The sequence below is a fragment of the Chelonia mydas genome, chromosome 3 (assembly GCF_015237465.2).
Source record: "Chelonia mydas isolate rCheMyd1 chromosome 3, rCheMyd1.pri.v2, whole genome shotgun sequence".
Taxonomy (NCBI): Eukaryota; Metazoa; Chordata; order Testudines; family Cheloniidae; genus Chelonia; species Chelonia mydas.
This window is the reverse complement of record NC_057851.1, coordinates 135,416,373-135,443,983: the sequence shown is the minus strand read 5'-3', so window position 1 is coordinate 135,443,983 and position 27,611 is coordinate 135,416,373. Positions and strand designations below refer to the sequence as shown.

General features: G+C 38.1%; 1 protein-coding gene across 14 annotated transcripts in view; it reads left to right on the top strand.

Annotated features, from left to right (window-relative positions):
- CEP170 (centrosomal protein 170) overlaps positions 1-27,611 on the top strand; it is a 188,873-nt gene that overhangs the window by 79,477 nt on the left and 81,785 nt on the right. For 13 of the 14 annotated variants that reach the window (XM_043543338.1, XM_043543343.1, XM_043543344.1 and 10 more), the window contains 3 exons: positions 2,120-2,254; positions 13,133-13,609; positions 18,395-19,032. In XM_043543338.1, the coding sequence (XP_043399273.1) occupies positions 2,120-2,254; positions 13,133-13,609; positions 18,395-19,032 (1,250 nt within the window). The remainder of the gene's footprint in view (positions 1-2,119; positions 2,255-13,132; positions 13,610-18,394; positions 19,033-27,611) is intronic. The other variant, XM_043543345.1, reaches the window with a different exon arrangement.

Genomic DNA, 27,611 nt, shown 5'->3' with positions numbered 1-27,611 from the left:
ATATTTTTTAGTACTCTTCCATTCTTGATAGTTCTATTTTGTTGTATTTTTCTGTAATATTTTTCTGTTTTAGTAGGTTATAGCATAATTTATTATTTTTTCTGGTTATATTAATATTATTTGTATTACTTTCACGCTTAGGGGCCCTGATAATGGACCAGGACACCATTGTGCTCGGCACAGTGCTAACACAGAAGAAAGGACAGATTTTGTCCCAGAGACTCGTACACTCACCTGAGAGGTAGGAGATATGGATTCAATTCTTCTCTCTGTCTGATTCAGAAGATGGATTTGAATCCACATCTCCTATCTGCCAGGTAAGCGTCTTACTCAACAGGGTATATAGTTGTTCGTTCTCTCTCTCCCCTCCCCTTCTCCCCCCACCCATGAATATTTTTGTAAAGTTGGAACAGCTTCATTATGAGCAATTGAGAGCAGAATACCCTATAGTCTACTGGTTAGGGCACTCATCTGCTAGGGGAGAGATTTGCATTCAAGGCCCTGCTCCCATGAATATTTAAGTGTTTATACAAAATGGAATGTATTCAACAGGAGAGATTGAGAGTAACCCACCCCCGAATAGCCTATAGTTTGGTGGTTAGGATGCTCACCTGGGAAGGGAAGATGTTAATTTAGATCCCTATTCTAGAGTGGGAATTCAAACCTGGTTTTCCCATCTGTCAAGCAAGTGTCCCAACCATTGGGCTAACGGGGCGCACGGATTTTCTTTCTTATCGGAATCAACCTGAAAACATTTTCATTTTATTAAATTAACCTATATGAAAAAATTTTCCCAGCTCTACTCAGAAGAGTATTGAGGTCTTGATTTTTTCTTCAGCCACTTGTTACATACATAAGTGTTTTCTATTGTTCATGCAGTTAAATACACTAAAATTTACTCTATCGTTTGTTGCTGGTTTTTTTTAAACTACAGTATATTCTAAGGTAGAAGAACATTGTTTTGGAAGAAAAATAATTAGATATGTGGGTATTTTAAATTGTATTAAACATTTGAAGCGGCCATCCATTTATTTGTGGGTGAAGATTAACCCTTTGAACACTACTGAACAAACCATTATTTGCTAGCAAGGTAGAAGTTCACAAATAGTCCTTATTTCTTAGCATGCAAATAGTGCATATTACTGTCAAAATATATAATACTTTCAGATACTCTATTTTGTGCGCCAAACAAAAATGTCTGATATAAAATTATAGAGATATGGGAATTCTGAAAAGGAAACAGAGCTGTTTTTACCATAGGGAGCACGTATACCCAGTCACTGAGATATCTGGTGTTGAAATACAATATAAAAGAAGTTAAGATATATTCCGTTAGAACATCTGTATGATATTAAAATTGCCAAATCTTAATAGGGTGCAATATTGTCTTAAGAAATATGAGCTGTTCTTAATATGGAGAGCAGGTCAGAGCTCAACTGACTGGTTAGTCATGGAGGTGGAATAACTGTTTCATATCTAATTTCTTACTTAACCCTTTCCTATTCAGATACGTGTACTATGTATATTATAACTAAATCATGAGATTTAGTTCTTTTTTATAGTTATATTTTCTTACTTAAATATGGCTTTAAAAAATAGTGTAGTTGAACTAACTAATATATAAGTGTGTACGTATTGGTTTTCTTTAGTAACTGCCAGCTATTTGAAACCTTGGCAGCATTACAAAATTTGATCAGTTTTCCATGTGATAGTATTCCAGCGAAAGTTCAATGTGGGTAAAAGAGAGAATCCTTTCACAGAAATGGTAGCTTTTAATAATGTGCTGATAGTGAGTTGATTTGTCTTTTAAATGAAAGCAGAAAATAATATTTAAAAATACTATGCAGTAGCAGCAAGATGTAAGTCACTTGTATTTGCATAAATTCCTAAGCAAGCAGTTTTGGTCAGATCATTAGTAAGCTTTTATATTTAGCATGCAGGTCATTTGTCCAGACATTAAATTGGCTTTGTATTGGAGGAAACACAAGCAATCAAACTGTTTCAACTTTCAACATACAAGATCCATCAGAACTTCTCTTTCTCCTTGTCACTTGTATCTAAACATCTTATGTAAAGTAAATGGTGAAGTAATTTCTTTGGCTTTGGAATATTTTTATAGATCTTTCTGCCATGCCTCGTGGTACACCTTTGTATGGACAGCCATCCTGGTGGGGTGAGGATGAGACTGATGAAAAAAATGGTTGCAAACAAGATGTCAAACATGAAGAAAAAATACATGAAACAGGAGCTTCAGGTGAGACTGTTCAGAAAACATTTCAATTTGTAGTATCTTTTTTACTCTTTAGTAAGTAAGTAGCTCTTAAAATGTGGGAGCCCACAGAGGTATATAAGAAAGATAACTGTTTTTCAATAATTAATGACTTATTAATTTTGTATGTTCTTTTATCACTGTTAAATACTGTTGCTTCACTAGTATCTGAGCTTTATGCTGCAGAGTTGCCTTTCTCTGTTGACCTTCTGGTTTTTGTCGCTGTTTTATGACAGCAAATATGACAGATTTTCATCATATTGGAGTCTATGGCTGAAATCCTGGCCCTATTGAAGTCAGAGGCAAAAACGCCCATTAATTTTAATGGAGCTAGGATTTTGCCCTTTGTGAATACCTTCTTTAATTCTCCTCAACTATTGCCATGATGCAGTGGGCAGAGTTATTCGCCAAATATTTAATAAAGCTGTGCTTTCATGAACAAAAAGGATATAAATACATGTTGGAGATTCTGACTGCTTGAGAAATTTCTCAACTTCATTCTGTTTAATACCAATTCACATAGGTGCTGGAACTAGGGGATCTGAGGGTGCTGCTGCACCCCCTGTTTTGAAGTGGTTTCCATCATATACAGGGTTTATAGTTTGGTTCAATGGCTCTCAGCACCCCCACTATACAAATTGTTTCAGCACCCCTAGCAACTCAACCCAGACAAAGATTTAATTATTTGTTTCCACGTAATATCCACTATGCATTTAATCCAAATTCTAATAAATGAGATTTTATTAACCAGCCAGGTTTCTGGATTGCTGACAGTTATTCAGTGATAAAAGCTAGGATAAGTTTGTCTAGTAAAAAATAAAAGTTCATAAATAGCAGTTCAACAATAACAGAACTGTACTGTTCTGAGTACAGAGTATGTTACTTAAATCACTTTGTACACAGTACAATAGCTTACTAGTGGATATAGTGAGTAAAGTCATTCTTCCAAACTAGTATCGATCTAATAGTGATTAAATCCACATCTGTCATTTGGTATAATAAAAATTAATCCATTGTAATGGACACTGTCACCAAATCAATATCTCTGACTGTGAAAATAAATGGTTCTGTTTTGTTTTGCTGTGTGGATGCCAGCAGTACAAGATTCCTTCTGGCAATGTTCTGTGCTACTGTCATTCCTTAATGTTCCATCAGCGTTAATGTTAGTCCATAGTTAATGCAAAAAAAAAAAAGATATTCTGATTTATATGTTAAATTTGCAAGAAAAATCTTTGTTGTAATGTTCATTTACCCATAGTTTCTGTAACTAGGACTTTCCATTTCTACTAGTTATGCTGTTAAAAGTTAGTTTGTGTAAAATATATGGCCAAAACTTACAAATGTGGGTACCTAAAGTTAGGCTCCTAAATCCATCGTGAGGGTATTCAAATAAAAGTGGACTCACTTTGGAAAGTGTTGAACACTGACAAATCCTATTTAAATCAAGGCAAATCCAAGCCACTTTTATTTAGGTGCCTATACATGGATTTGGGAGCCTTACTTTAGACTTCCACATGTGAGTGTGTGTGTGTTTGAAGGTGGGTTTTTTTAAAAAAAAATTGGGATGATTTTTGTGTCCTTCCTCCTTTTACATCATCTGTTTTAGTTGCCATGAATCCTGCTAGAGAGGGGTTGGAGCAAGCCCTAGAAGTCTCTTAAAATAACCCAAAATAACTTAAAAATGTAGTGAACTTAAAATCCAATATCTTAGGACCTTTGGGGACTGTATGTGAGTTTGGCAGCCTTGGATTTCCACATTCTAATGGAATAAAGCTTTCACCACTAGGGCTTTAGATTAGTGGGTAGAGACTGGGTAAAGACCTCCAAAGGTTTCTTTTAAAGTGATGACTTTTTTGTGTAAACATTTTTTTGGTCACATTCTGAGGTTTTTATGGCTCTTCTTGAGTCTACAGTTGGTCTAAGACACCTAGTTTTACAGGCATAGGTATACAGAAATAGTCACAATAATTTGCAAGAAACTCTCTAAATTTCACTACAAAAAATCTGTACTGTATGTAGGATAAATTAAATGCATGATAGTGTGATATAAAGGGTTTGTGAATACTTGTCTGAGATAACATAACTGCATAACTCATTTGTCAGGTCACCAGCCTACACTTCATGTTAATTAAAAAATTATTTCTCTGAAGATACCATTTTTGCAGCATTCTCACTTCCGGGTCCCAATTCCCTAGCAAGGGACAGGTAGAATTCCGTGAATTCTGTGGGGTTTTGGTCTGTAAAGATGGTGGTAGAGTTCTCGTAATAAAGTCATCAGTGACTAACAGCTGTCGTATGTGGTTCTGTCTCCATTCCTCTCAACATAGGGAAAATTGCATGTGTTGTGGGGCTGGGTAAGGAAAAATATCTGTTGTTGTCTGTGAAGGCAAGTAGAAAGCAGTGAGCTTTAGCATCATAGTACTTTTCTCCCTCAAGCTCTCTGATGAGCTCTTACCTTCTCCATCTCTTTGGGGCCCTCCCTTTAAAATGTGAAGTATATCGTCTTAGTGGTAGGGTGGTCCACCTTCTTCCTTTTTAAAATTGGGGGATTGTAAAACACTGGTCATGAAATCTTCCACTCTGTCATCCTTCTGTCTCTTCCATGGTGTTATTGCCGCCACCTCCTTTTTTCTCACATGGTCAGATGCCAACATTTATGGCATTGTTCACTCCATAGGTCAGTAGTCCTGACTGTTCTTCTGATTCAGAGGAGGAATATTGTATGTGAACATGTGGGAGGATAGTTTTCTTTTAAGAAAACAAAAGTCAAATGAAGAAGAGTAATTTTAAGAGGGATTTTAAAAAAAAATTATTGTATTCATTTTTGTTAGTTTAATGCTACATTTTGAATTGTGAAATTGTGCAGTTCTGTGGTTTTGTTGTAATTTTTATGTAGGACTATTCTTTAAAAAAATAAAAAATAAAAAAAAATCTCTACAGAATACATGTGCTGAAATAACACCACTTTTTGGGTGACTTCTGAAGATCGCACCCAAGGTATGAAAGTACTCCAGAATGATGTGCAATTTTGTTGTCTTATTTTATTCATACATTAAAATTGCTTTCTTCATAATAGCATAAGTACTTTGAAAGAGAGGAGTGGCTTCTACAGTGCTGTCTGAATTCAAAGAAAAGCAGATAAGAGAAGCCAACATCTGATTAAACCAGCTAGTCAATGAGATAAAAACCTGCCTTAGCAGTAGAAGGGAAGGAAAAAAAGTTTATCTGTGCTAGAGAAGAACTTCAGTAATGAATGGAAGTCTAAAGGATCTGCTTAATGTGCTCAGCTGTGGTAATTTACAAATAAAGTGAAGAATGGCAAGATTAGACAAAATTTTGATACAAGGTTATAAAAAAATATTTGGGCACGGAGTCTCCCAGGAGAATACATAATGTGCATCATCTCACTGTGTGAAACAGTTCCATTTTATCTTTGAAATACCTTTTCTTTGGTTGTTTAATCATGAAGGTACCTGCTACAAACAGAATCACTGTAAGAGAGATTAAATAAAAATATTTGTTCAAATAGCTTCTTTTTTTAAATTGAAGGTTATTACTTCTAACAAAGAATGGAATTCAACTTGTGACAGAAGAATATAGTGAACAGACTTAAGTGAATAAAGTTGTACAAGAGCATTAAAGCCAAAAAAAAAAAAAAAAGCCCCATGAAACAAACAAACAACCACAAACCCTATATTGGTGAATATTTGGTTCCTTTCTCTAAAAGGATTCAAATTGCAAGGATTTAGAACTTTAATAATTTAAAACTTTAAAACAAAAAATAGTGATTTTATTTTCTTAATCACTTTAGGTTATCAGTAGACTTTCAAACTCAGTCTCCATGTGTTCCAACTTCTCTGTATTTGATGTAGAATGTTTATTAGTGTTGGCAGAATGCTGAGCAGACATGTCAGGTGGAAGGCCATCTTGAGGAGACAAAGGGCTTTTTCTGGACTGGCAGGAAGAAATGGGTTGTGGCTCCTTTGTGTCCCCTTGCCCTCCTCTTCACGTGCCGGTGAACTCCCTCCCAACCTCAGAGGGAATCACCTGAGCTGGTGGGTGGGCTGGTAGGGCTCAGGTAAACCATTGGCCCCTGCACACATTGGGGAGTGTATATAAGCCCTGGCCTTCCAGCCTGAATCCCCTCTCATTTCTGGATTAACCGCTCCCTCTCTCCCATACCTAGAATTAGGGTAGGACTGGGTTTTTTGATCTACTGTAGGCATTGTGATAGTTGCTTTTTGTGACTGGGAAGGAACTTTTCCATCACTGACAGATTGGCTGCGGGGGTGAGGGGGGGGGGTGAGGGGGGGTAGGGTTTGGCATCCCCGCAACAGCTCAGGAACCCTGTCAGGAGGTAAGGTTCAAGCTGTCATAATTTAGCAGGTGACAGGTGTACAATGCAGGTATTTGCTCCTTAGAGGTCCAGTTCCCTGATAAACTAGCATTTGAATTAGCCTTCAAGACCATTCCTAAAGAAGCTGAGAACAGCTCCTAAAGTGTGGTTCTGCGAGGAGACCAACCCTCTTTCCCCAGACATTTAACCCTCATGTGAGGGGAGAGAGGTGGGGTCCCAGCAACGGGCTGGGAACCTAGTTTGGAGGGCAGGGGGTCTAGTGGCAGCCCTCCACCAGGTGGAAACAAAGAAGGAACCATGATCTGCACTGTACAATTTATTGCTGAATAGGTTGAGTTAATGAGTTAAGTTTAGTAAAGTTATAACCTAATTAAATCACATCCCTTGGATCCTGTCTGTCTTCTGACATGTGCAGGACAAACAATTTTGTTCTGTGTGGTATACCTTAGTGGGCTTCCCTCCCCCAGAAAACCTGCTTTCCTGTGATACTAGTATTTGCTGTAGAACTGTTCCAAAGTTACTAAATATTTTCACACACTTTTAATACCAAATAAATTATTACATAGCCTTTTTTGGACCGCTTCACTGGTGCATAATTTCATAGGCTTGCTCCCCCTAAAGTTTTCATCCTTCCATTAAAACTTATTTTTGTTGCTTTTCAACAGACTTGCATATAATTTTTGGTGTCTCGACATTACAGCATAAGTACATTCAGGCAGAAATTGGAAAAACCATTCGTGTGTGAGGGAAACATTCTTTATTTATTATAACTGGAACTCCTGTGAAATTTCACATCTCCTTGAATGTTGTTTCAACTTTTTAGATCTAACCTGTAGTCCAGCACTGACCAGCTGAGATAATAGCATATAATTTGCTTTTTTTGTATGGTAAATCATTGCTATCTCAGATATTTAACACAAACAAATAAAAGATCTTTGAAACAGCCTTCTTAATGCAAGACTGTCTAGAACAGTGGCCACCAAACTCTTTTGCTCGTGCACCCCACCCCATCCCCTTACCAGGTCCGCCCCTGTCCCCCAGGAGCCGCAGTAGGGAGCTGAGCCCGGGTGCTGGGAGCAGGGGCATGGCCCGGAGCAGAGCAGTGGGCGGAATGGGGCTGGATGGCACTTCCTCGCCACCCCTCATGGGGGCTGGCCCAGGCCCTGCCATGGCCCACACACACACGTTACTCCACACAGCCCTACATGGGTGTGCCCCACAGTTTGGGGACCATTGGTCTAGAACAAGTAAATTATAGATTCTTATATTTATAATTCTTCAAACTTTTGTTTCAATAACACAAATCCAAAAATTTTAATAAATTAATCTAAATAAGAGTCTTCATCAGACTTTAACAATTTGAAAAAAAAAAATTTCTCTGTTGACCAGAAGGTAAAGTATACATTACGATAGATGGAGCATGATTTAATGAGGAGTTTGGTATGGGAGATTTGTCGCTGCTAAACCAGCTATGTGAAATTAGTCTTTAAAATCTCAAGTTAATGAGATTATTTTGGTATTACTGTCTTTCAACCTTACTCTAATGGAAAATGGAAACTCTAATGGAAAATCTTTGTAGTAAACAGAGCACAGCGGACTCGATTCCAAAAAGGCACATCCTTGTGCTTTTGTTAGAGAAATATAGTGATGTAATTTTGTGATCTATAGATCCATGAAATGGTGTATACAGTATGACTTCATATATGACCCAATACTGCTGCTTTTGAGCTGAGTTCAAAGTACTCTCATTTGCTCTAGCTTTCTCTGCTAGTGGAAAGTATACTGGGATCTAACTCTTCTCATCACACCCCTTTCCTCCACTCACCCCTTCTCCCCCCCAAAAAAGTATTTGTGGTTTCATTAATTGCTGTAGAATTTGGCATCACTAATTCTCCTAATCTGAATTTCTAAATCTAAATGTATAGGAATAGTGGACCAAAAACTTAAATTTTTAAATTCAGTTTAAGGCTTTGAGGAGAACATTATTTAAGTTCTTCATACAGTACTTTATAAGATAGGGACCTAAATAGTTCTGAATTCCAACAGTGGGTAACTTTAAAGTATTTTTAATATGTAAAGTTTCTTTGCAGGTAACAAAAAACTGCCATTCTAAGACAACACTAGAATATTAAATCTCTGAAAGATAAATTAAAGAGAGATCCAGGTGATCCTTAAAATTAAACAGTAAGGCCTCAATTCAGCAAAACACTTAAGTGCATGTTTAAATACTTTGAGGTACAGGGACCTAGAATAAGTGTGAGTAATGCTTATGTCAGCCTATGCAAGGCTATGGAAGTGAACGTGCACAGCATGTCACAGGAGGCATTCTGAACTTTGTAGATCAGGGACCTTTTAAAATATTTAGACAACGAAAGATAGCTTGTAATCCTCTTTTTGTAATTTTTAGTCAAGTTACTACTTGTGAAAAGTGACATACAAAAGATAAAAACAAATGTTTAGAGAGCAACTTCACACATTTGCTAAAAGACAAGTTGCTATAACATAAAAATGTGGGGAAATATTTGTATTTAATAGTGATAAATTATTATTTAGATTTTTCTGGACCTGATGGGAAATATAGGACATAAACTAAAGTCACTAGAAAATTGTGAACTATGAAAAGCAAAAGGGCCGATAAAGGAAAAGAGAGAGGAAGTATGAAAGAAAAAGCAATAGTCTGGAAAAGAATCAGAAAGGGGAAAAACAGGATAAGAGATGAGAAGAATGGGATTCCACTAGGTACTAATATTGGCACACCTTAGCTTCTGTCTCTGAAAAATTGTGTTACATTTCTTTTCAAATAGTGGCTAACAAGACTTTTCAAGAATTTTGGATTATTTTACTGGCATGTAAATCTGCCGTTCTGATCTCCAATTCATGCTTTTAGGTTTATCTGTCTCTAACATTAGCATCTGGATTGATGGAGTGACTTTGTCATTTAAAAGAGAACATGGAAAAGCTATCAGTTTATTTATAGTCTTGCTACTGGACAAAATAATCACAAACTAGTCTGCTAAAATAGAAGAAAGGACAGTAACTGCAGATCTTTTTCTTTGTTCCACTTTTGCTGAAATGCTCGTTTGAAAAATCTGTGCAATGTCAGGTCATTTTTTGTGTCGCTAAAGTGGAAAATGTATAAAATCACACCGTGCGAAGTACAGAAGAGAATTTTTGAATAATAAATAACCTGAATATTGTGGAAATAGTTTCTTAAGACTGTTACGTGTTTTTCAGAAGTGCAGTACAAGTGCCTTAAAAAATCTCCAGTCTTGCAGGCCAACAGATGAATTCCATTGAATAACCATGAGTACATATACATACATTCTTGTCCTGCAGGACAAATGGAATTTTAGGGCCCCATGATTATTTGCGAGTGTGCAAAAAAACAAAATAAAAAACCAACATAGCTGTAAAACTTGGTGCCAGTGAGGATACAAAGTGAGTTTTGCTGGGTTTTTTTTACCCAAGTTGTGAGTTCATTCCAGTAAAATAATTTTCTGAATCCATTTATTTTCAGATGAGATAATGTATTAGGCCAGGTATTCTTCAAACTCTTTTATAGTGTACACCACCACTCAGTGACGCCGGTGTCTCATGGATAGCCTTCCTGCCCAATCATGATCACTCAGACTACCTCTGCTTCCAACTCTTATGATTCTATTTGCAATCACACAATATCCCTGTGGCAGTTGCAACGCTATTTGCTTCCCTGTTTGCCTCCCAGAACCTGCACCTGGTTCAGTTTCCTAGCTCAGGAACTGTGCAGGGTGGAAGATCTTCATCTCCATATACACCCCTTTATCCTCTGCCCTCTGCTACCGAGAAACTTACTCTCAACTCCTGCTTCCCCCATCCCACACCGCTGCTCACAACCTTCCTTGCCCTCTCACAAATCTTCAAGCTCTACTTCCCAAGATAGGCTCTTTCCCCATCCAGGCTCCCTGCGCATGCAGTTCATGTGACGTCAGCCTTGACTTCTCCCACCATCCAGCCTCATTCGCTTTGCTCTCCAGCGCTAAGCACCAACTGCATTTTTCCTTGTGCTCCTCTGCTGCAAGACCAGGACATTGCTTCCTTCCTCTGACTATTCCTGCACTCCCCACACCAGCCTGGTGCTGTCCTCTCCCCAACCCACTCCACCAAAATGATAATTTATAATCCATTCACAAATGCATTTTTGTAATTCCTATTTAGCTCAGAAATTGTTGTGATGAACCACTTCAGTGTTAAGTGTTTATGTAGTTATGTTTCAGTACTACATACATTTTCCTGATGCACAGATTGCTTGGGCAGTGCGGATTACTTTATGGTATTATGAAGGCAAAGGTGAGGCTATTTTACAGACTCTTATTCAGTTTAATCTCTGCAAATCTAATATAATACCAGTAATTTAATTTTAAAAGATAACATAGAGCATCGAAAGGAGATCTGCATCAACATGAAACTTGGGTCTTTTTTGTTTTTGCTTATACTACAGTGGAACATAGAAGATTAAAACTATTTTACATTTTGTTTCTTGTGCTGCTTAATCATTGAAAAATCTCACCGTACACAAGATTGCAAAAGCTGTAGTTTGAAAAAAGTTCCTATTTTTTAGCTAATATATTTAGTTAAATTGTTTTTGTGCTTACTTTTTAAAAAAATTCTTACCTGTTTTATGAGGAAATCACTCATTGGCTTGTATGGGGAAATCTATAATTTTTTTAAAAATTACTCATCATACCTTTTTCTTTACCTAAATTATTTGAGATAAATTCATTCTTTGTCATAATTTAGGTTTGAACTATATAGACTCGCAGTCTTAAAGTGTTCAGATCACATTTTATGTATTCCAATATGTTTTTTTCAGGCTATTTAAAGACCTCACTTTATACAAGAAATGGTGTCTTGATATGAAAGTCAAGAGAAGAATTTTACTTTTGATCTGATCTAGATTGTACTTTTAAAATAGGTAGAAAAATGTTTTACTGCAGAAACATTTTAATAATAATATAAATAAAGTAACTTAGTACAAGGCATACAAATTGTTTTAAGAGATCTTATTCTGTAAGATTTGAAGCATGAGAATAAGGGGAGGATGTACATTAATCCTCTCATCCCTCCTTAGTACCGTTCATTCTCGAACTTTTCCAGCCACTGTGTTACTCTCAAAGTAGTCCATATTATCAGGATCAAATAACCCATCCTGTTTTCTGTGGTTTCATCATCTTTTTGATCTTTTTGTAAAGACACATGATACTGAAAATAAATCAAGACTTGTCAAAAAAGCAAATCTTTCCTGAAGAATAACAGGAAATATTTATAATTCATTTGTACATTTCTTTATTTACATTGCTACCTTACTGGCTAAATAACAGATTTCAGGTACAAATTTCACTATCTTAGGTGGATACAATTTGTCTATTTTCAGCCACATGATGAACATATTAATAGGATTTTTAATACTTCTCTTTGTGTCCTAAAATCCTTTCCTACAAATCTTAATATGAATCGTGTAAAAAGTGTGAGAACCATTTGAATTATATTGTTTGGAGTCTGGCTTGCTGCGATTAACTTCTAGATGAATATCTCTTGCTTACTGTGCATCTTTACATCAGATATTTTGGCTCGTATATTTCTTTTGCCAAATGCATGTAAAGGCTAGTTTCCTAAAATCGCTTTGCTAGCAGCCACATGAAAGCTTTAATTTAACATTAATTCAGGATGTGCAGTGGGACACTCATTTCCCATCCCACTCCCCCACTTCTCCTGTTTTCTTTGCTCCATTCAAAAGCATGAAATTTAAATTCCTGAATTCTTTATGCTACTGTAGTTTTTAGTCTGCTGTTCCTGTGCTTTATAAATTGTGTTCAGTGAAATAAGGGCACGTATCATTAGGAATTTAGTTTATAATTCACCTTTTGTAAAAATATAGAACATGTTTGTGTTATAAAACAGTCTCAAATGCCTGTTCTTGTTCTTTGTTTTAACTTTCACATGGGAACTCATTTTTATCTTGCATTCATATTTGAATTATTTTTCCGAACAGTCTTGCTATGAAAAATTATACTGACTGTATAGCTTAGGAAATGAAGTCATATCAACCCCATCTAATTCAGGACATTTGTTCCATAAGTCCAGTCAGTTGCTTTTTGATGATTTCCAGGTAGCTCTGAATAGCAATATTATTTTTCAAAATATTAGCTCTTATGATTTTTTGAACTATTTCCTATGTTGCTATTAATATGAATCTCCTTCCATCATCCACAAATCTGTTGGATTGCAAATTTTCTTTGACAAATTCTAAGAGAACTTTCTGCCAGCTTGACATGCTTACAGTCATGGCTGTCCCCTCTTCAGTGACATTTTTCAAATAGCAAAAATAACTTACAGTTCCAGAAGTACATTGTTCAGTCTTCTGCTGTTTTCCAGGAATTACTCCAGTGGCCTTTATAGGAATTCTGAAATTCCTTGAAGACCCCGAGTTCCCCAGTATTGTGAAATCTATTTTTTATTTTTCCTAATAGGATGCAGCACAGATGTCAAGCAAGTTGAGGAGAAATCTTCAGCTGCAAATGAAGAAGAACTTTATCCTTTCTGTAGGGAGCCAAGTTACTTTGAAATTCCTACAAAAGAATTCCATCAACCTTCACAAATAGCAGAGAGCACTATTCATGAAATCCCAACAAAAGACACCCAAACCTCACATGCAGCAGGTGCAGGGCATGCTTCATTTACCATTGAATTTGATGACACCACTCCAGGAAAAGTAACTATCAAAGATCATGTGACAAAATTCACATCAGATCAGCGTCACAAGCCGAAGAAGTCTTCTCCTAGTGGACAGGACCTACCTGGGCTTCAAACTGTGATGATGGCTGCTGAGAGCAAAGTAGCTGACTGGCTAGCACAGAACAATCCCCCTAGAATGATATGGGAAGCAACAGAGGAGGATTCCAAAAGCATTAAGAGTGATGTTCCAGTGTACTTGAAGAGGCTGAAAGGTAAAGTGAATAATTTCAGCTATATTTATTTCCTAAGGCTTCAGTCTTTCGTAGAGGTCATGGGTGGATCCCTGCAGTCTTGTGGAGTCCAGTTGAAGTCATTGTTGCATCTGTACAGGAGAGCGTGGTAGCAAATTTCTTTGCAGGATGGAGTCTTAAAAAAGTAAAACAGTTAATTTAAATGATCCTACAGTAAGTATTCTGACTGGAGTGTGTTACGTTATTATACAGTTGAAGGCTTCGTATCTTCCAAAAGCTTGCTCTTTGAAAGAAAAAATGTCTTGGGTAATGTTACACAATTTATAAGACTATACATTCATTTGTTTACAAAAGTTGAATCGCTCTTGATAATCAAAACTTGTGACTTAACACGTTTCTGTAGTTCTTTCAACAGCAAACATTCTGTTGGATACATAAAAAAATCCTTTTGGTATAATCACATTCATGAGAGCTAAAGAAGATGCACATTAATGGCTAGATATGCAGAATACACAGATACTCTATTTACCATACTGATTTGGGACTCTGGATTCAACTTTAAGTCCGTACTCTGATATAAACCAAAATGTTTTGTAATACATCAGTAAAATATTTTTGTTAACCAAAGTTCCAGTTGATTTATTGCAGACTACAGATCCAATGACATTTCAAATGAAAATGAATTTAGCGGTGGGTAATAGCTTTTCAAAGGAGTAAAATATATGTGGGGATTTCATTAAGCAGAATTAATGAAAAATTCTGTTATGATTATTTGCTCATGAATATTCCACTGACATTCAAATTTTTCAGAAAGAAAATGATGACAAATATTTAAAAGTCTACTAATTATGTACTTTTAAAAAATCCTGAAAGCTTAACAGTGCAATTCTTATTTCTTAGCTTTGTAACCTAAATATACTGTTCTGCTCAGTCAGTTGGGAGTGAGTAAATGTTCTTTGTCTCTTACTGATCAAAAGTTTTCTTTGAAAGCTGGCTTTTCCATACAAGTCTTAGAAACAGCAATATCACCATGCTATTCATGAAATAATAGCTTAGTATTATTTCAGTGTTTTTAGTGCATAATATCACAGTTACTGCTTTGCTGTTCATGACATTGGAGTGTACTGGACTCTTAAAAATTCGTTATACTATCAGACATGTTACTGTGAAAAATGGGAAGAACTATTGTCTGGGCAGGCATATGCATGCAAGACTTACTTCCCTTTTATGGTAGCAGAAACTTGAAGAAGTTTGTTACAAACACACATTTACAGTTCTTTCAATTGAAAATATATGTTGTACTGCAGGAATTTGTTCTGGATAATGCACTGTGTGACCTACTGTGTCACAGGTGGTCTCTTGCACTTCCCCCCTTCATGAGGGAATACCTACAACCATCTGAAAGCTTGACTCTGAGCATTGTAGTGAAGCTTTTTAACATGTTGGTAACTTCTCCCTGTCTGTCTTCTATTCCTAGCTAAACCTGCAATGAAATCGTGGTGCAAAAAATTGTGACCTATACGTTTCACGACAGTATTACTATTGCTATATTGTGGTAGCACGTAGGGTCCCTAGTTTTAGACCAGGGCCCCCGGTGCTAGGCACTGTGCAAACACATAATAAAAAGATGGCTCCTTCAGAGTTCTTTCTGTCTAAGTTAGTTATCATAATAGGTTGTGATGTGAAGATTATAACCACTGCAGTAATAAGAACAAGCCATGTAGAAGTACACTTTTATCCGAGTGTTAATATTAGAGGTAACAGCAAACAGAAAATCTAAAATGTCAAATCTTTAAAAGTTTTTTGTCTTATTAAGTTCTAGTGCAAAAGCCCATCTTTTAAACGTACTGTGTATAAATATGTATTGTGACAAAGTTCCTGCGCTACCTTGGTGGGTCTTGCGCTTATTGGCGGATTTGCTCACCTTGGAGCTTCACAGCAGCCCTCAGCTTGATTGTTTTTCTGAATTCACAGTCCAGGTGGACGACTTCTGTGTCTGACCAGAAGTTAGGAGGAATTTGGGGGGAACCTGGGCCCACCCTCTACTCCGGGTTACAGCCCAGGGCCCTGTGGAATGCAGCTGTCTAGAGTGCCTCCTGCAATAGCTGTGTGACCGCTACAACTCCCTGGGCTACTTCCCCATGGCCTCCTCCTAACACCTTCTTTATCCTCACCATAGGACCTTCCTCCTGGTGTCTGATAATGCTTGTACACCTCAGTCCTCCAACAGTCCGCGTTCTCACTCTCAGCTCCTAGTGCCTCTTGTTCCCAGCTCCTCACACGCACACCACAAACTGAAGTGAGCTCCTTTTTAAAACACAGGTGCCCTGATTAGCCTGCCTTAATTGATTCTAGCAGCTTCTTGATTGGCTGCAGGTGTTCTAATCAGCCTGTCTTAATTGTCTCCAGAAGGTTCTTGATTGTTCTGGAACCTTCCCTGTTACCTTACCCAGGGAAAAGGGACCTACTTAGCCTGGGGCTTATATATCTGCCTTCTATTACTCTCCTATAGCTATCCTAACCGACCCTGTCACAGTATATGAATATTATATTAGTATGAATCATGGAATATTATCACAGTTCTGAGCTTCTTCCACATCCCTACTTGGTAATCCCAATTTTTTTTTAAGTAGCTATTTTGTATTTTCATCCTCTAACAAAGGAAAGAGCAAAGACTGTAGATCACGGGTGGGCAAACTTTTTGGCCGGAGGGCCACATCTGGGTGGGGAAATTGTATGCAGGGCCATGAATGTAGGGCTGGGGCAGAGGGTTGGGGTGCGGGGTTTAGGAGGGGGCTCAGGGCAGGGGTTGGGGTGCAGGGAAGGGTGCAGCAGGGGGCTCAGGGCAGGGGGTTGGGGTGTGTGGTGCAGGAGGGGTTTGGGGTTCCAGCTCTGGCCTGGCACCGCTTACCTTGAGTGGCTCTGGGGTGGCAGCGGCGTGCAGCGGGGCTAAGACAGGCTCCCTGCCTTCCCTGGCCCTGCGCCGCTCCCAGAAACAGCTGGCAGCACATCCCTGCAGCCCCTAGAGGAAGGCGGGGAGGGGGCAGAAGGCTCCGCGCACTACCCTCGCCTGCAGACACCACCCCCACCTGCAGGCACCGCCCCCCACAGTTCCCGGCCAATGGGAGCTGCGGGGGGCAGTGCCTGTAGGCGAGGGCAGCGTGTGGCGCCCTCTGCCCCCCCCCCTTCCCAGGGGCCGCAGGGACGTGGTGCCAGCCGCTTCCTGGATTGCCATGGGGCCAGGGAAAGCAGGGAGCCTGCCTTAGCCCCGTGGCGCCAAGGGGTTGGCAATCCCACAGGCCAAATCCAAAGCCCTGACGAGCCAGATCTGACCCACGGGCCATAGTTTGCCCACCCCTGCTCTAGATGATGTCTGATTGCTAGATAAATTCTGTAGTTATTCTATTTCTTTGTTACATTACCTCTTCAATGCTTCCATTTTGGTTAAACAGAGTACCAGAAATTCCAAATTAACTGTGGAAAATGAATTGTATTTTCATGTAACATTATCATCACAGCCAGCTGGAGAACTGTTTCATATTATTATCTAGCTAATACTTCTGTGTCTGGTAAAGGAAACAAAAAATGAACACTTCATAATCTTTGTAGCATACAAAATAGCAAATCGCTGAATTTAAAATTTAAATTTTATAATTACTATATTAGTTTTCCAATAATTATGATTATTTTAATTGGTTTAGCACTAACAGTGTGTTTGATGCTATACAAAAGACATATCAAAACAGTTACTAACTAGCAGAGCTTCCAATCTAAATGACAATCTAAACACTCTGGAAGACCCAGAGGAAAAATCAACATTTTACTGACTGACAACATGCATTGTTTGACATCTGCACAAAAAGAAATTACTTTAAAAAATGCCTTATGGCTAAAAAAAGAAAATCCAGATGATTTAAAGAGAGAGAATAGCGACATATTCTACAGTGTTTCGATAGTTTCATTTCACAGAAGACTGCTTTGTAATAAATTTGGCTTTTAAAATTTCAGTTGCTATGTAGTTCCTTTCACTTAAATGTCTTTTATATAATAATAAGTTCGCACACAGTGATCTTTAGCCATAGATCTCAAAGTGCTTTACAAAAGCGAGTAAGTAATATCCCCATTTTACATGCTGCTGGCTCTTTAGCACATGATGGCAGGAGAGATTGGTCGGAAAATTCATTGTACTTGTGTGAGAGAATGATAAAGGATTAGTGCTGATGCTAACTAAATACCCTTTTCTGGAAACTACAGTGATTAACTAGATGGAAAGCTATTCTGAAAATATTTATAAATAATGTTCCAAATCCGAAGTTCTCAACAGGTATTTCCCAATAACAGTGAATTATTACGTAACTATACTCTGCATCCCCTTAACCCTTCCTGGAGCTTTTTCAGGGTCAAGTTTTGTATTCTGGTGCAGGAGTCATGTGTTATTAGCTGACTGCATAAAGGAAGGCAATTTGACTGGGTGACTTGTGGATGAAATGAGACCAAGATCTGGTACAGCTGGTATAATATTATCTGGTTCTGTAAACCATTGATTAAATATTTACAGATTAGAAAAAGGCAAGTCAAATGCATCTGTGTCACTGATCAGCTTGTAAAAGACTTCATTATTTGACTGGTAGCAAGTTGAATGTGTTAGTTATAGCTGTAGGAAGTCTGCAGAGCCTGTTACTGAAGGACATTGGGTTACCAACAGAAAAACAAGTATAATTTCCATGTACATTTTAATTTGCCAGCTTCTGTCCATGTGACATTTTTACTTTGTAGTAATATATTTCCTTTTTGTTTTGCTTGAAGGGAATAAACATGATGATGGGACACAGAGCGATTCAGAAAATGCTGGTGCACGCAGGCATTACAATAAGCGAGCAACACTTGATGAGCATATAAGGCATCAACATATGGAACAGAAAAAGTCATACCAGAAAGCCCATACTACAGAAAAGCATGAAGAGCAGGCTGCTATAAGTCAGACTGCCTTTATGATTGAGTTTTTTGATGAAGACCATCCTCGAAAGAGACGATCTTATTCCTTTTCTCAGAATGTGGGAGCTCTTTGCTCAGAAATTCCTTCTTCAACACCTCATGTGAGAGCTGAGAAAGTGAAAGGTACTTCTGGAGACATCAAAGGGGTTTCTTTGCCTTTGCAGACTAGTAGGGTAGTACATGGTGTTCATGCAAAACTATTAAAACAAAAATCAGAAGAACCCTCAGTGGCATTACCTTTCTTACAAACTGCATTGTTAAGAAGTTCAGGAAGTCTTGGGCATAGACCAAGCCAAAACCAGGAGATGGACAAAAAATTAAAAAGCCAGCTTGTTTCTGCTGCTACTGAAAAGGAGAATGATGATGACCAAAGTGACAAAGGTACTTACACTATTGAGTTGGAAAATCCCAATTCTGAGGAAATGGAAGCACGTAAAATGATTGACAAGGTAAGAAATTAAAATACGTACCACTTATTACACATTGCATTTCACTTTTATCTGATGGGAAATACATGCTACTTACTGAAATTACCGGGATAGTATAATCATAATGAAACACAGGTTCTCAAAGTAGACTTTAGTATTTGTGTATAGAAAAAGGCATAAGAGGACTTGCAGTGTATTGCCTAAAAATTCCAAATAGTTCTTGATGGTATTGCTATTATTCTTTATGTACTACTCAGTATTCTTTAACACAGTTTTAAAAATGGTTAGATCCTAATGTTGTTTCAATCTGCCCTCAGTCTGACTGAATTAGAGAGCAACATTTTAGAAATGCTGTGTTTTTAAGCAATGTTACTAAATTTGGATTTACTACAGTCCTGTGAAACTAGTGATCTGTTTTAAAAACTCCATGTGTCTTCCTGTTTTTCCATATACTGATTAATGTTGTGACAAAGAACAAATTCAGATGAACAAATTATACCACTACCTCATGTTTTCCAGAATTGTAAAGATAGTATAGTCAATGTATAGCTTGTATTTCAGTAACTTGCCCTAAATTTCAGCATCTGTCATACTCCATGGAATAGAATTAAGAATATTTTCACCTCTCCTGTATACATATAAACTCACTGGTACTCAAACAGTGATCATATGGTTCTAGGCACTTGTTGAGGGAGACTGTAGCTCAGTTATCAAGATAATTTGTTTTATAGTAAGGGTTTGGACTCCTCCAATATGAAGATAAGAATAACTTAATGTAAACATTTGGTTACTCACTTTTGAATCAGAACTTTTTTTATTACTAATTCTCTGCTTTCCTAAATAATCCATTTAAGGAGAGTTAATTTCTGTAGGACAGTGGTCTCCAGTTTAGACCCACAGTGAAACATATTCAGCATGCTATGCAGATAATATATTGCTTATTTGTTCCAAAAAATTACATGATAGTACTTTAGTTCTTCATGTTTAAAGCCTTTTTTCAGATTCCAGTAAACAGATTTAGCCAACAATTGTGGCTAATGAAAAACAGAAAAATATAAAGAAACAGATGAAAAACTAAATCTTTGATTTTTGGAAAAATATACTGATATGGTAAATGGGTGGATCAAATGGGAGATTATTTTTAAGGCTTTCTTTATCCTTTCTATTTTACTTAGGGATTTAATGGAATAGTTATTCTATTTTTGGTTAATATAAAGTGATTCAGATAATTCCTTTCTTATGAGTCCTCAAAAGACCTAAGCTACTTTAGTTGTGTATTAAAGCAGCTAACAAAAATTGAAAAGAAAACATTTCAAAATGCAACAAGTGAAAATAAAGAACAAGGTATACTTATTTTGTATTAGTGGTCACAAACTTTTATGAATTATTGAGCTTGGAGTTGTTTGTCTCCAACTCTGAATTTGAATCAGAGCAATCAGCCTGTAAACCAAATTAAAAAACAAAATAAAACCAAGCTTGTCTCTTCCACAAAATTTGACATCAAGAAGATTGTTTCTGAGCTGAAATACGTGAAAGGCGAAGTTTTGGCAGCAATTAACGATCTTGAATCTTATGTAGAAGAACTAGCAGAAAGAGTCACCAAAATGAAAGCAATCTCAAGTGAACACAGAAAAACAGTTACAGACATGGTTAAAAAAATTAAATAAATAGAAAAGGGAGAAAATTATGTAGAACTCAAATTAGACAAGTTGGAAATTTACAAAATGAAAATCTAAAGAGTCAAATGTGGTCCTGAGGGGGCGGGAAAACAGGAAGCATATAGATCTCAACAAATAAAGAATAAGCCATAGGAGCTGTGCATTCTTGAGACTTGGAAGGAACTTCGATTACCCTCCAAAGACTCTGTTTTTCTCATGCTCGCCAGTTAAACAGATGGCTTGATCACATAATAATTTCCTCTGCTCTTAAATCCACCCTGTTAGAAACTGTTGTAATAATATATAAGAACTATGTATTATTATCAATATTATCCAGAGATCTCAGTGTTTTACAAAGGAGGTAAGTATCATAGGGAAGTTCAGTTCACCATGCTCCAGTCTCTACTGTGCTCTGTGATTTAACTGAAAGTTAGGCAGAGATCTTGGAGGATGAATAACTTATTGCTTAAATAACTTAAATAACAGGAACTTTAGCTGTTATAAGAAAGGAAATAAAAATGCATTTTGAAATAAATGAAAATGGAGAAACCTGCAACAATATTATTCAGAAAGCCTGGCAGGCAATCATAAGAAGAAAGTTTCAGTATTGGTTCTGCAAAGAAAAGAGAGAACCTGAGCCCCGCCACTCAGGGATGAAGCCCTTGGGAACCATTAAAACAGGGTCGCAACCCACTGTGGGATCCCGACCCACAGTTTGGGAACCCCTGTAATATAGTCATGATCTTCCCCTGACACGTGTAAATCTCTTGTGTTTCTGGTCATATTCTGTCATATGTGGGTATTTTGATAAGGTGTCTCCTACTTAGTCTGTTTTACGGTTTAAATTTGTTACTTCTGAAAATAATTTTTTTTTTTTTTTTTTTTTTACATAAGGCTTCTGCAGTGTTGATGTTTATATGGATTGTTTCAGCTCTCTGGGATGTTTTATAAGCAAGCTAGAAATACATGTCCCTCTTCAGTTAAAAATAATTCTATTTCAGCTGAATATGTTTTTAAAAAGTGCCTTGATATAGCCCATGTGTAAGGCAGCAACATAGACGTCTGTATTTTGTTAGGTTTCAGAGTAGCAGCCGTGTTAGTCTGTATTCGCAAAAAGAAAAGGAGTACTTGTGGCACCTTAGAGACTAACAAATTTTATTTGAGCATAAGCTTTCGTGAGCTACAGCTCAAAAGTGAGCTGTAGCTCACGAAAGCTTATGCTCAAATAAATTTGTTAGTCTCTAAGGTGCCAGAAGTACTCCTTTTTCTTTTTGTGTATTTTGTTAAATATTATTAGTTGGGTCATTGTCTGCTTAAACTTCTTATCGGGGAAGTGTACCTCAAGCAGTTGTCATGTAACTGTCTTACCTGGGACTTAGGGCACTGTTTTAGTCCCAGTAGCCCAGATTGAGATGATGATGATGTTTTTAAATGAATAGAAACAGAATTTTTCCTACCACTCACATTTTCTGATATACTTCCTCTATACCAGTCCCCAAAAATTAATTAGATTTGTATTAGTTTTTCTTTACACTGAAAATCCAGTGATAAGTGAAATTGTTCTCTTGTCTGTAGTTATTTAGAACTGGAAGGTTCCTTTCAGGGAAGGGGTTGGAGTAGGGGCAGGGAAGGGGTGGGAAGATGTGGGGCAGGGGCAGGGCCTCATGGAAGGGGTGGAGTGGGGGTGGGGCCAGGGCAGCGGGGACGGGGGAGTCTGTGATGCGGCCCTTGGGCCAATGTACTAGTCCTCATGTGGCCCTCGTGGTCATTTGAGTTTGAGACCCCTGATCTAAATCTTAAGTGTGACAGAGTTGTAGTGATCAGTCAATTCTAAGTGTCTTTCAGGACAGACCCAGAAGTAACCCCTGCGGATCTCTGCGTCAGTCTAAAGTTTCTGGCCCTGTCTGAGTTCAAACAGCGAAGAGAGAGAAGGAGAATCTTCCTGTGACTTTGTTTTAATTTCCTTCATTCAGCTTCCAAGTCCACACATAAATGCTTACATGTAGCATTTCCAAAGTGTGATGGGGCTGTTAACCTATCCTTTGTATGCGATGTTCCTTGATGGCCCATCTTATTTTCATAGTCCTTCTAGATGGACCGGGGGGGACAATTCTCATGCCTGAGCTCTCAAATTCAGAGCAAACATCTTCAAAATTATAAAGCAAAACTTACATATTTTCTTATAGCATGGAATACGGACATTACAAGTGACAATAATGCATGCAGCAACTTACCAGCATTTCATAGAGTCTAAACACTAAATACACTCTTGTAAGACTAATACCTATTTTCAGCAAAACTAAGATACAGGTGAACTGGTCTGGTCTCCAGCTATGAGTTTTAGTTCTTAACTTATGCCTGCAGCATGGGCAAGAGCTGTCATCTGATAATATATATCTATGTGGCTGTCCACCATGAGGGATATACATACATACACACGTTTTCAGCTCTCATTGGGACAGATATTGACATCCACTGTACTTCTGTTTTCAGGTCTCACGTGGGTCTCACTTCCTCCTTTTCACCCTATTGTTCCTAATCATCTCCTTCTACTTGTTTTTCCTGTGTTAGTTTTGTGCTTTTCATGCCATCTCACCATTTGAAACATGACCCAAGGATCCATCTCACTTTCCTTTACAATCAATGTCTTTAATTTTTTTTCCTTCTTGTCCACCAAACAACTGTCTGTGCTTTTTTCTCTCCTCTCCTTCCCTCCCCTTCCAAAATCATTGATTTCTTTAAAGTCTTATTGTAATTCGTCTTCTAACCAGTTATGTCTACAAACCTCCAGTTCATCAGCTTTAGCCCAGTATAATTGTCACTGTTACTTGCTCAGCTACCAGGGTTATTTCTTGAACAAATCCCGTATGCTACTCAGAGGTAGTCAGTAGTAATCTTTTATGTGTTTGTGCTCTCCAGAACCAATTACTCCCAAGTAATTGCATAAATTATTGAAGTTTGCTTTAGCCTCCAGCTCAGTACCCCATTACTATTTGGCTAACTGAAGTCATCTGTTGCTGTTTTAGTTTAATTTTATGGCTTCAGTGATCTGACATACAGAGAAGTTAGCTAAAAACGTAAAATATTCTTTCTTCAGAGTTGTAATGGAAAACACTACTTTATTTCTTACAATCTACAACTTCAATACATAAGAACCAAAAACAGAGAGACAAAGCAGGCTGCTCCCTAAGGCAGAGAAGCAAAACTCACCCCACCTTGCTATAAGCTGGCTCTTTGCAGATTGATTGCTTCTAAAAGACCCAGATCACATGCTTCCCTACAGAGCCCTCTAGCCTACAAGCTAGGACCAGGAAATACCCTGAGAATTTAAGCTGATATCTTATAATTTTAACATAGTTTTCAGTACATCACAGTCTCTCTCAACACTGCACACACTGTTACTATTATGATATAGAGGCCAGTAGTATCCCCCCTCCTCCACACTGGTATATTTGCATTCTTATGACTAGGGATTTTTGACCATTTAGGACTTACTGCATGGTCCTCTACTACTCAGAATTTGTATTTCATAAAATATCTGGACTCCTGTAGTTATAATAGTACTCCCCACAACTTCCTGAGATATCTCTTTCCTATACTCCTCTAGTATTAATACTGTATGGTATTCTTTCTACACTCTCTCTGAAATGCTTGATGTTGAAATGGCAAGTAAAAAGACTTTTGGAAAGTGAGTTTATCAGCCAGCAATGTTTCAGCATCCAAATACTCAGTGCAGTTTTGTTACTCAAATATTACTTTAATTTTTAGAGCAATATTAGTGAATTCCCGTGACAAGAAAAGAACAAATAGAAAAATTAAGCACATTAATTGGGCAGGGAAAAGGTATTATTAAACATCGTATGGTAGCCTTTGCTTGTAACATTCAGTTCTTAAATCCTCATGCATGCATTGATGCAAATGTCAGGATTCCAGTGAGTGATAGACTGAATGACCAGTTGTATGATGCAAAGTGTATTTCTGTAGAGATGCAAGGCTACTTTGACAAATGTAAAGGAAAGAAAAGTCACACTTAAATATATTGTCCTAATTTCTTAATTCATTTGGCTTAATTTTTCAGGTAAGAGCTTGAATGGAAGAAAATATGCTTTTTTCCAAACAAGTAGTTTCAAAAAGGCAAGATTCTTCCTAGCAGGGTAATATTCTTAACAACCCAGCTGATACCAGAGTGCAGAACACAACAAACATTCTATTGAGGATCTTGATATGATCCAGAACATGTTTTTAGTGTTACAGTATATCAAATTTTCTTGATCACTAAACGGAATAATGACATTTTTCTCTCTTGCTGATCTCTTCCATGTATTCAAAACTTTTTTCCTGCCTTAAATCCCTCAAAATTACCCTCCACTTATTCATTGGAGAGAGAGTTGGTAACTGAGGTAATCTTCCCTAAATAATTAAATTTTGTTCTATCAGAAAAAAAGTTGTTTTTTTAAAAGATGCTATTTAATACCAAATATTTCAAAGGTTAGAAAGCCTTGAACCTTAGAAAATGTAAATCTGTAACAATGGTGAGGAGGAATTAAAAATAGTATTTATATAAACCATTTACCCTCTCTGGATAAAATAAACTACTTATGTTCTGTAGGTGTTGGAAAATTTCATAATGCTGTTAAATGCATCACAGCAGTATCTTGTATTCATACAGTAATTTGATATCAGTTCTGACGTTTTGGAATTATTACATTTGTTTATGGCATAGCAATGAGCAGGCAGTAATCTTAAGCCTAAACAGGGACTCTTGCAAACAATATGAAGTATTGACTCTGAAATTATTAGGCTGGTTCAAATGGGGTTATGTTGTCTTTGCCTTACATATTTCTCCTGGGTTGTCTTGTTCTCTTGGAATGTATTGGAGACAATTTTTTATTTCAGAAGGTGGAGAAAGCTACTAGGGGAGAGGCTGTTCTAGAAGGCAGACTTCAGCAAACTCAGGAAGTTGGTGGGTAAGATCATATGGGAAGCAAGTCTAAGGGGGAAAACAGTTCAAGAGAGTTGGCAGTTTTTCAAAGAGACATTATTAAGGGCACAAGAGCAAACTATCTCACTGCATAGGAAAGATAGGAAGTATGGCAAAAGACCACCCTGGCTTAACCAGGAGATCGTCAATGATCTGAAACTCAAAAAAGAGTCCTACAAAAAGTGGAAACTAGGTCAAATTATAAAGGATGAATATAAACAGACAACACAAGTATGTAGGGACAAAATTAGAAAGGCCAAGGCACAAAATGAGATTAAACTAGCTAGAGACATAAAAGGTAACAAGTAAACATTCTACAAATACATTAGAAGCAAGAGGAAGACCAAGGACAGAGTAGGCCTGTTACTCAATGGAGGCGGGGAGGGAACAATAACAGAAAATGTGGAACTGGCAGAAACACTAAATAACTTCTTTGTTTCAGTCAGCACCAAAAAGGTTAGTAGCAACTGGATGTCTAACATAGTGAATGCTAGTGAAAATGAGGTAGGATCAAAGGCTAAAACAGGGAAAGAACAAATTAAAAATTACTTAGACAAGTTAGATGTCTTCAGGTCACCAGGGCCAGATCCTAGAATACTGAAGGAGTTGACTGAGGAGATATCTGAGCCATTAAGGATTATCTTCAAAAAGTCACGGAAGATGGGAGAGATTCCAGAGGACTGGAAAAGGGCAAATATAGTACCAATCTATAAAAAGGGAAATAAGGACAACCCAGGGAATTACAGACCAGTCAGCTTAACTTCAGTACCTGGAAAGATAATGGAGCAAATAATAAAGCAATCAGTTTGCAAACACCTAGTAGATAATAAGGTGATAAGTAACAGTCAACATGGATTTGTCAAGAACAAATCATGTCAAACTAACCTGATAGCTTTCTTTGACAGGGTAACAAGCCTTGTGGATAGTGGGGAAGCAGTAGCTGTGGTATATCTTGACTTTAGTAAGGCTTTTGATACTGTGTCTCATAAACAAACTAGGGGAATACAACCTAGATGGAGCTACAAAGTGGATGCATAACTGGTTGGTAAACCGTTCCCAGAGAGGATGTATCAGTGGTTCTTCTTCAAGTGATTGCTCATGTGTATTCCACAATAGGTGTGCGTGCTTCCCACATGCACCGGTGCCAGAAGTTTTTCCCCTAGCAGTACCCGTAGGGGGGGAGCGCCCCCCGCAACCCCTGGAGTGGCACCTGCCTGACGCAGTATAAGGGGATCTGTGTGTTCCCCCCACCCTCAGTTTCTTCTTGCTGCCAGTGAAGGTGCGTCAGAACTACTCTGCTCCAGCTTTGCTGTAGATCGTCCCCAGAACTGTTCGTTCGTTCAGTGTAGTACCTGTAGTTAGTTAGCTGTTTAGTTAGTCAGTGAGCCCGGGCCAGGGCATGCCCTGCGCCCCGGGGTATAAGTTGTGCGGCTCTTGTAGGCGTTCTTTGCCAAAAAGTGACCCGCACACAGACTGTTTGCGCTGTTTGGGAGAAATCCATATCAGCGAAAGGTGCAAGATTTGCAAGTCATTTAAGCCTCAGACCAAAACAGAAAGGGACATTAGGCTCCAGGCCATCAGGATGGAGTCGGCGCTGACCTTGACTCCGGCACGTCGCTCCGAACCAGTACCTGGCACTGCGGCATCGGTACGCGGCAACCCTCCGGTGCCATCGATTAGGTTACACCTCTCTCCATTCACGGGGCATGCCAAGAGGGCCAGGAAGACTCCCTCTTCGCAACAGCACCGAGGGAAGTCTGGGACAGGGGGTAGGCCCTCACCAGGCCCCAGGCCTCCGACTCACATTGAGTGGAGTAGCCCGGCCCCTTCAGAACAGGCCTCTCCAAATGTCCTGATGCCATCTACTCCTGAAGCCCTGCAGGTGGCCCGGGACGTTGTGTCCATGCCAGGGCCCAGACCGCTGCCAGTGTCGGTCCCATGCTCCAGAGGCAAACCACCAC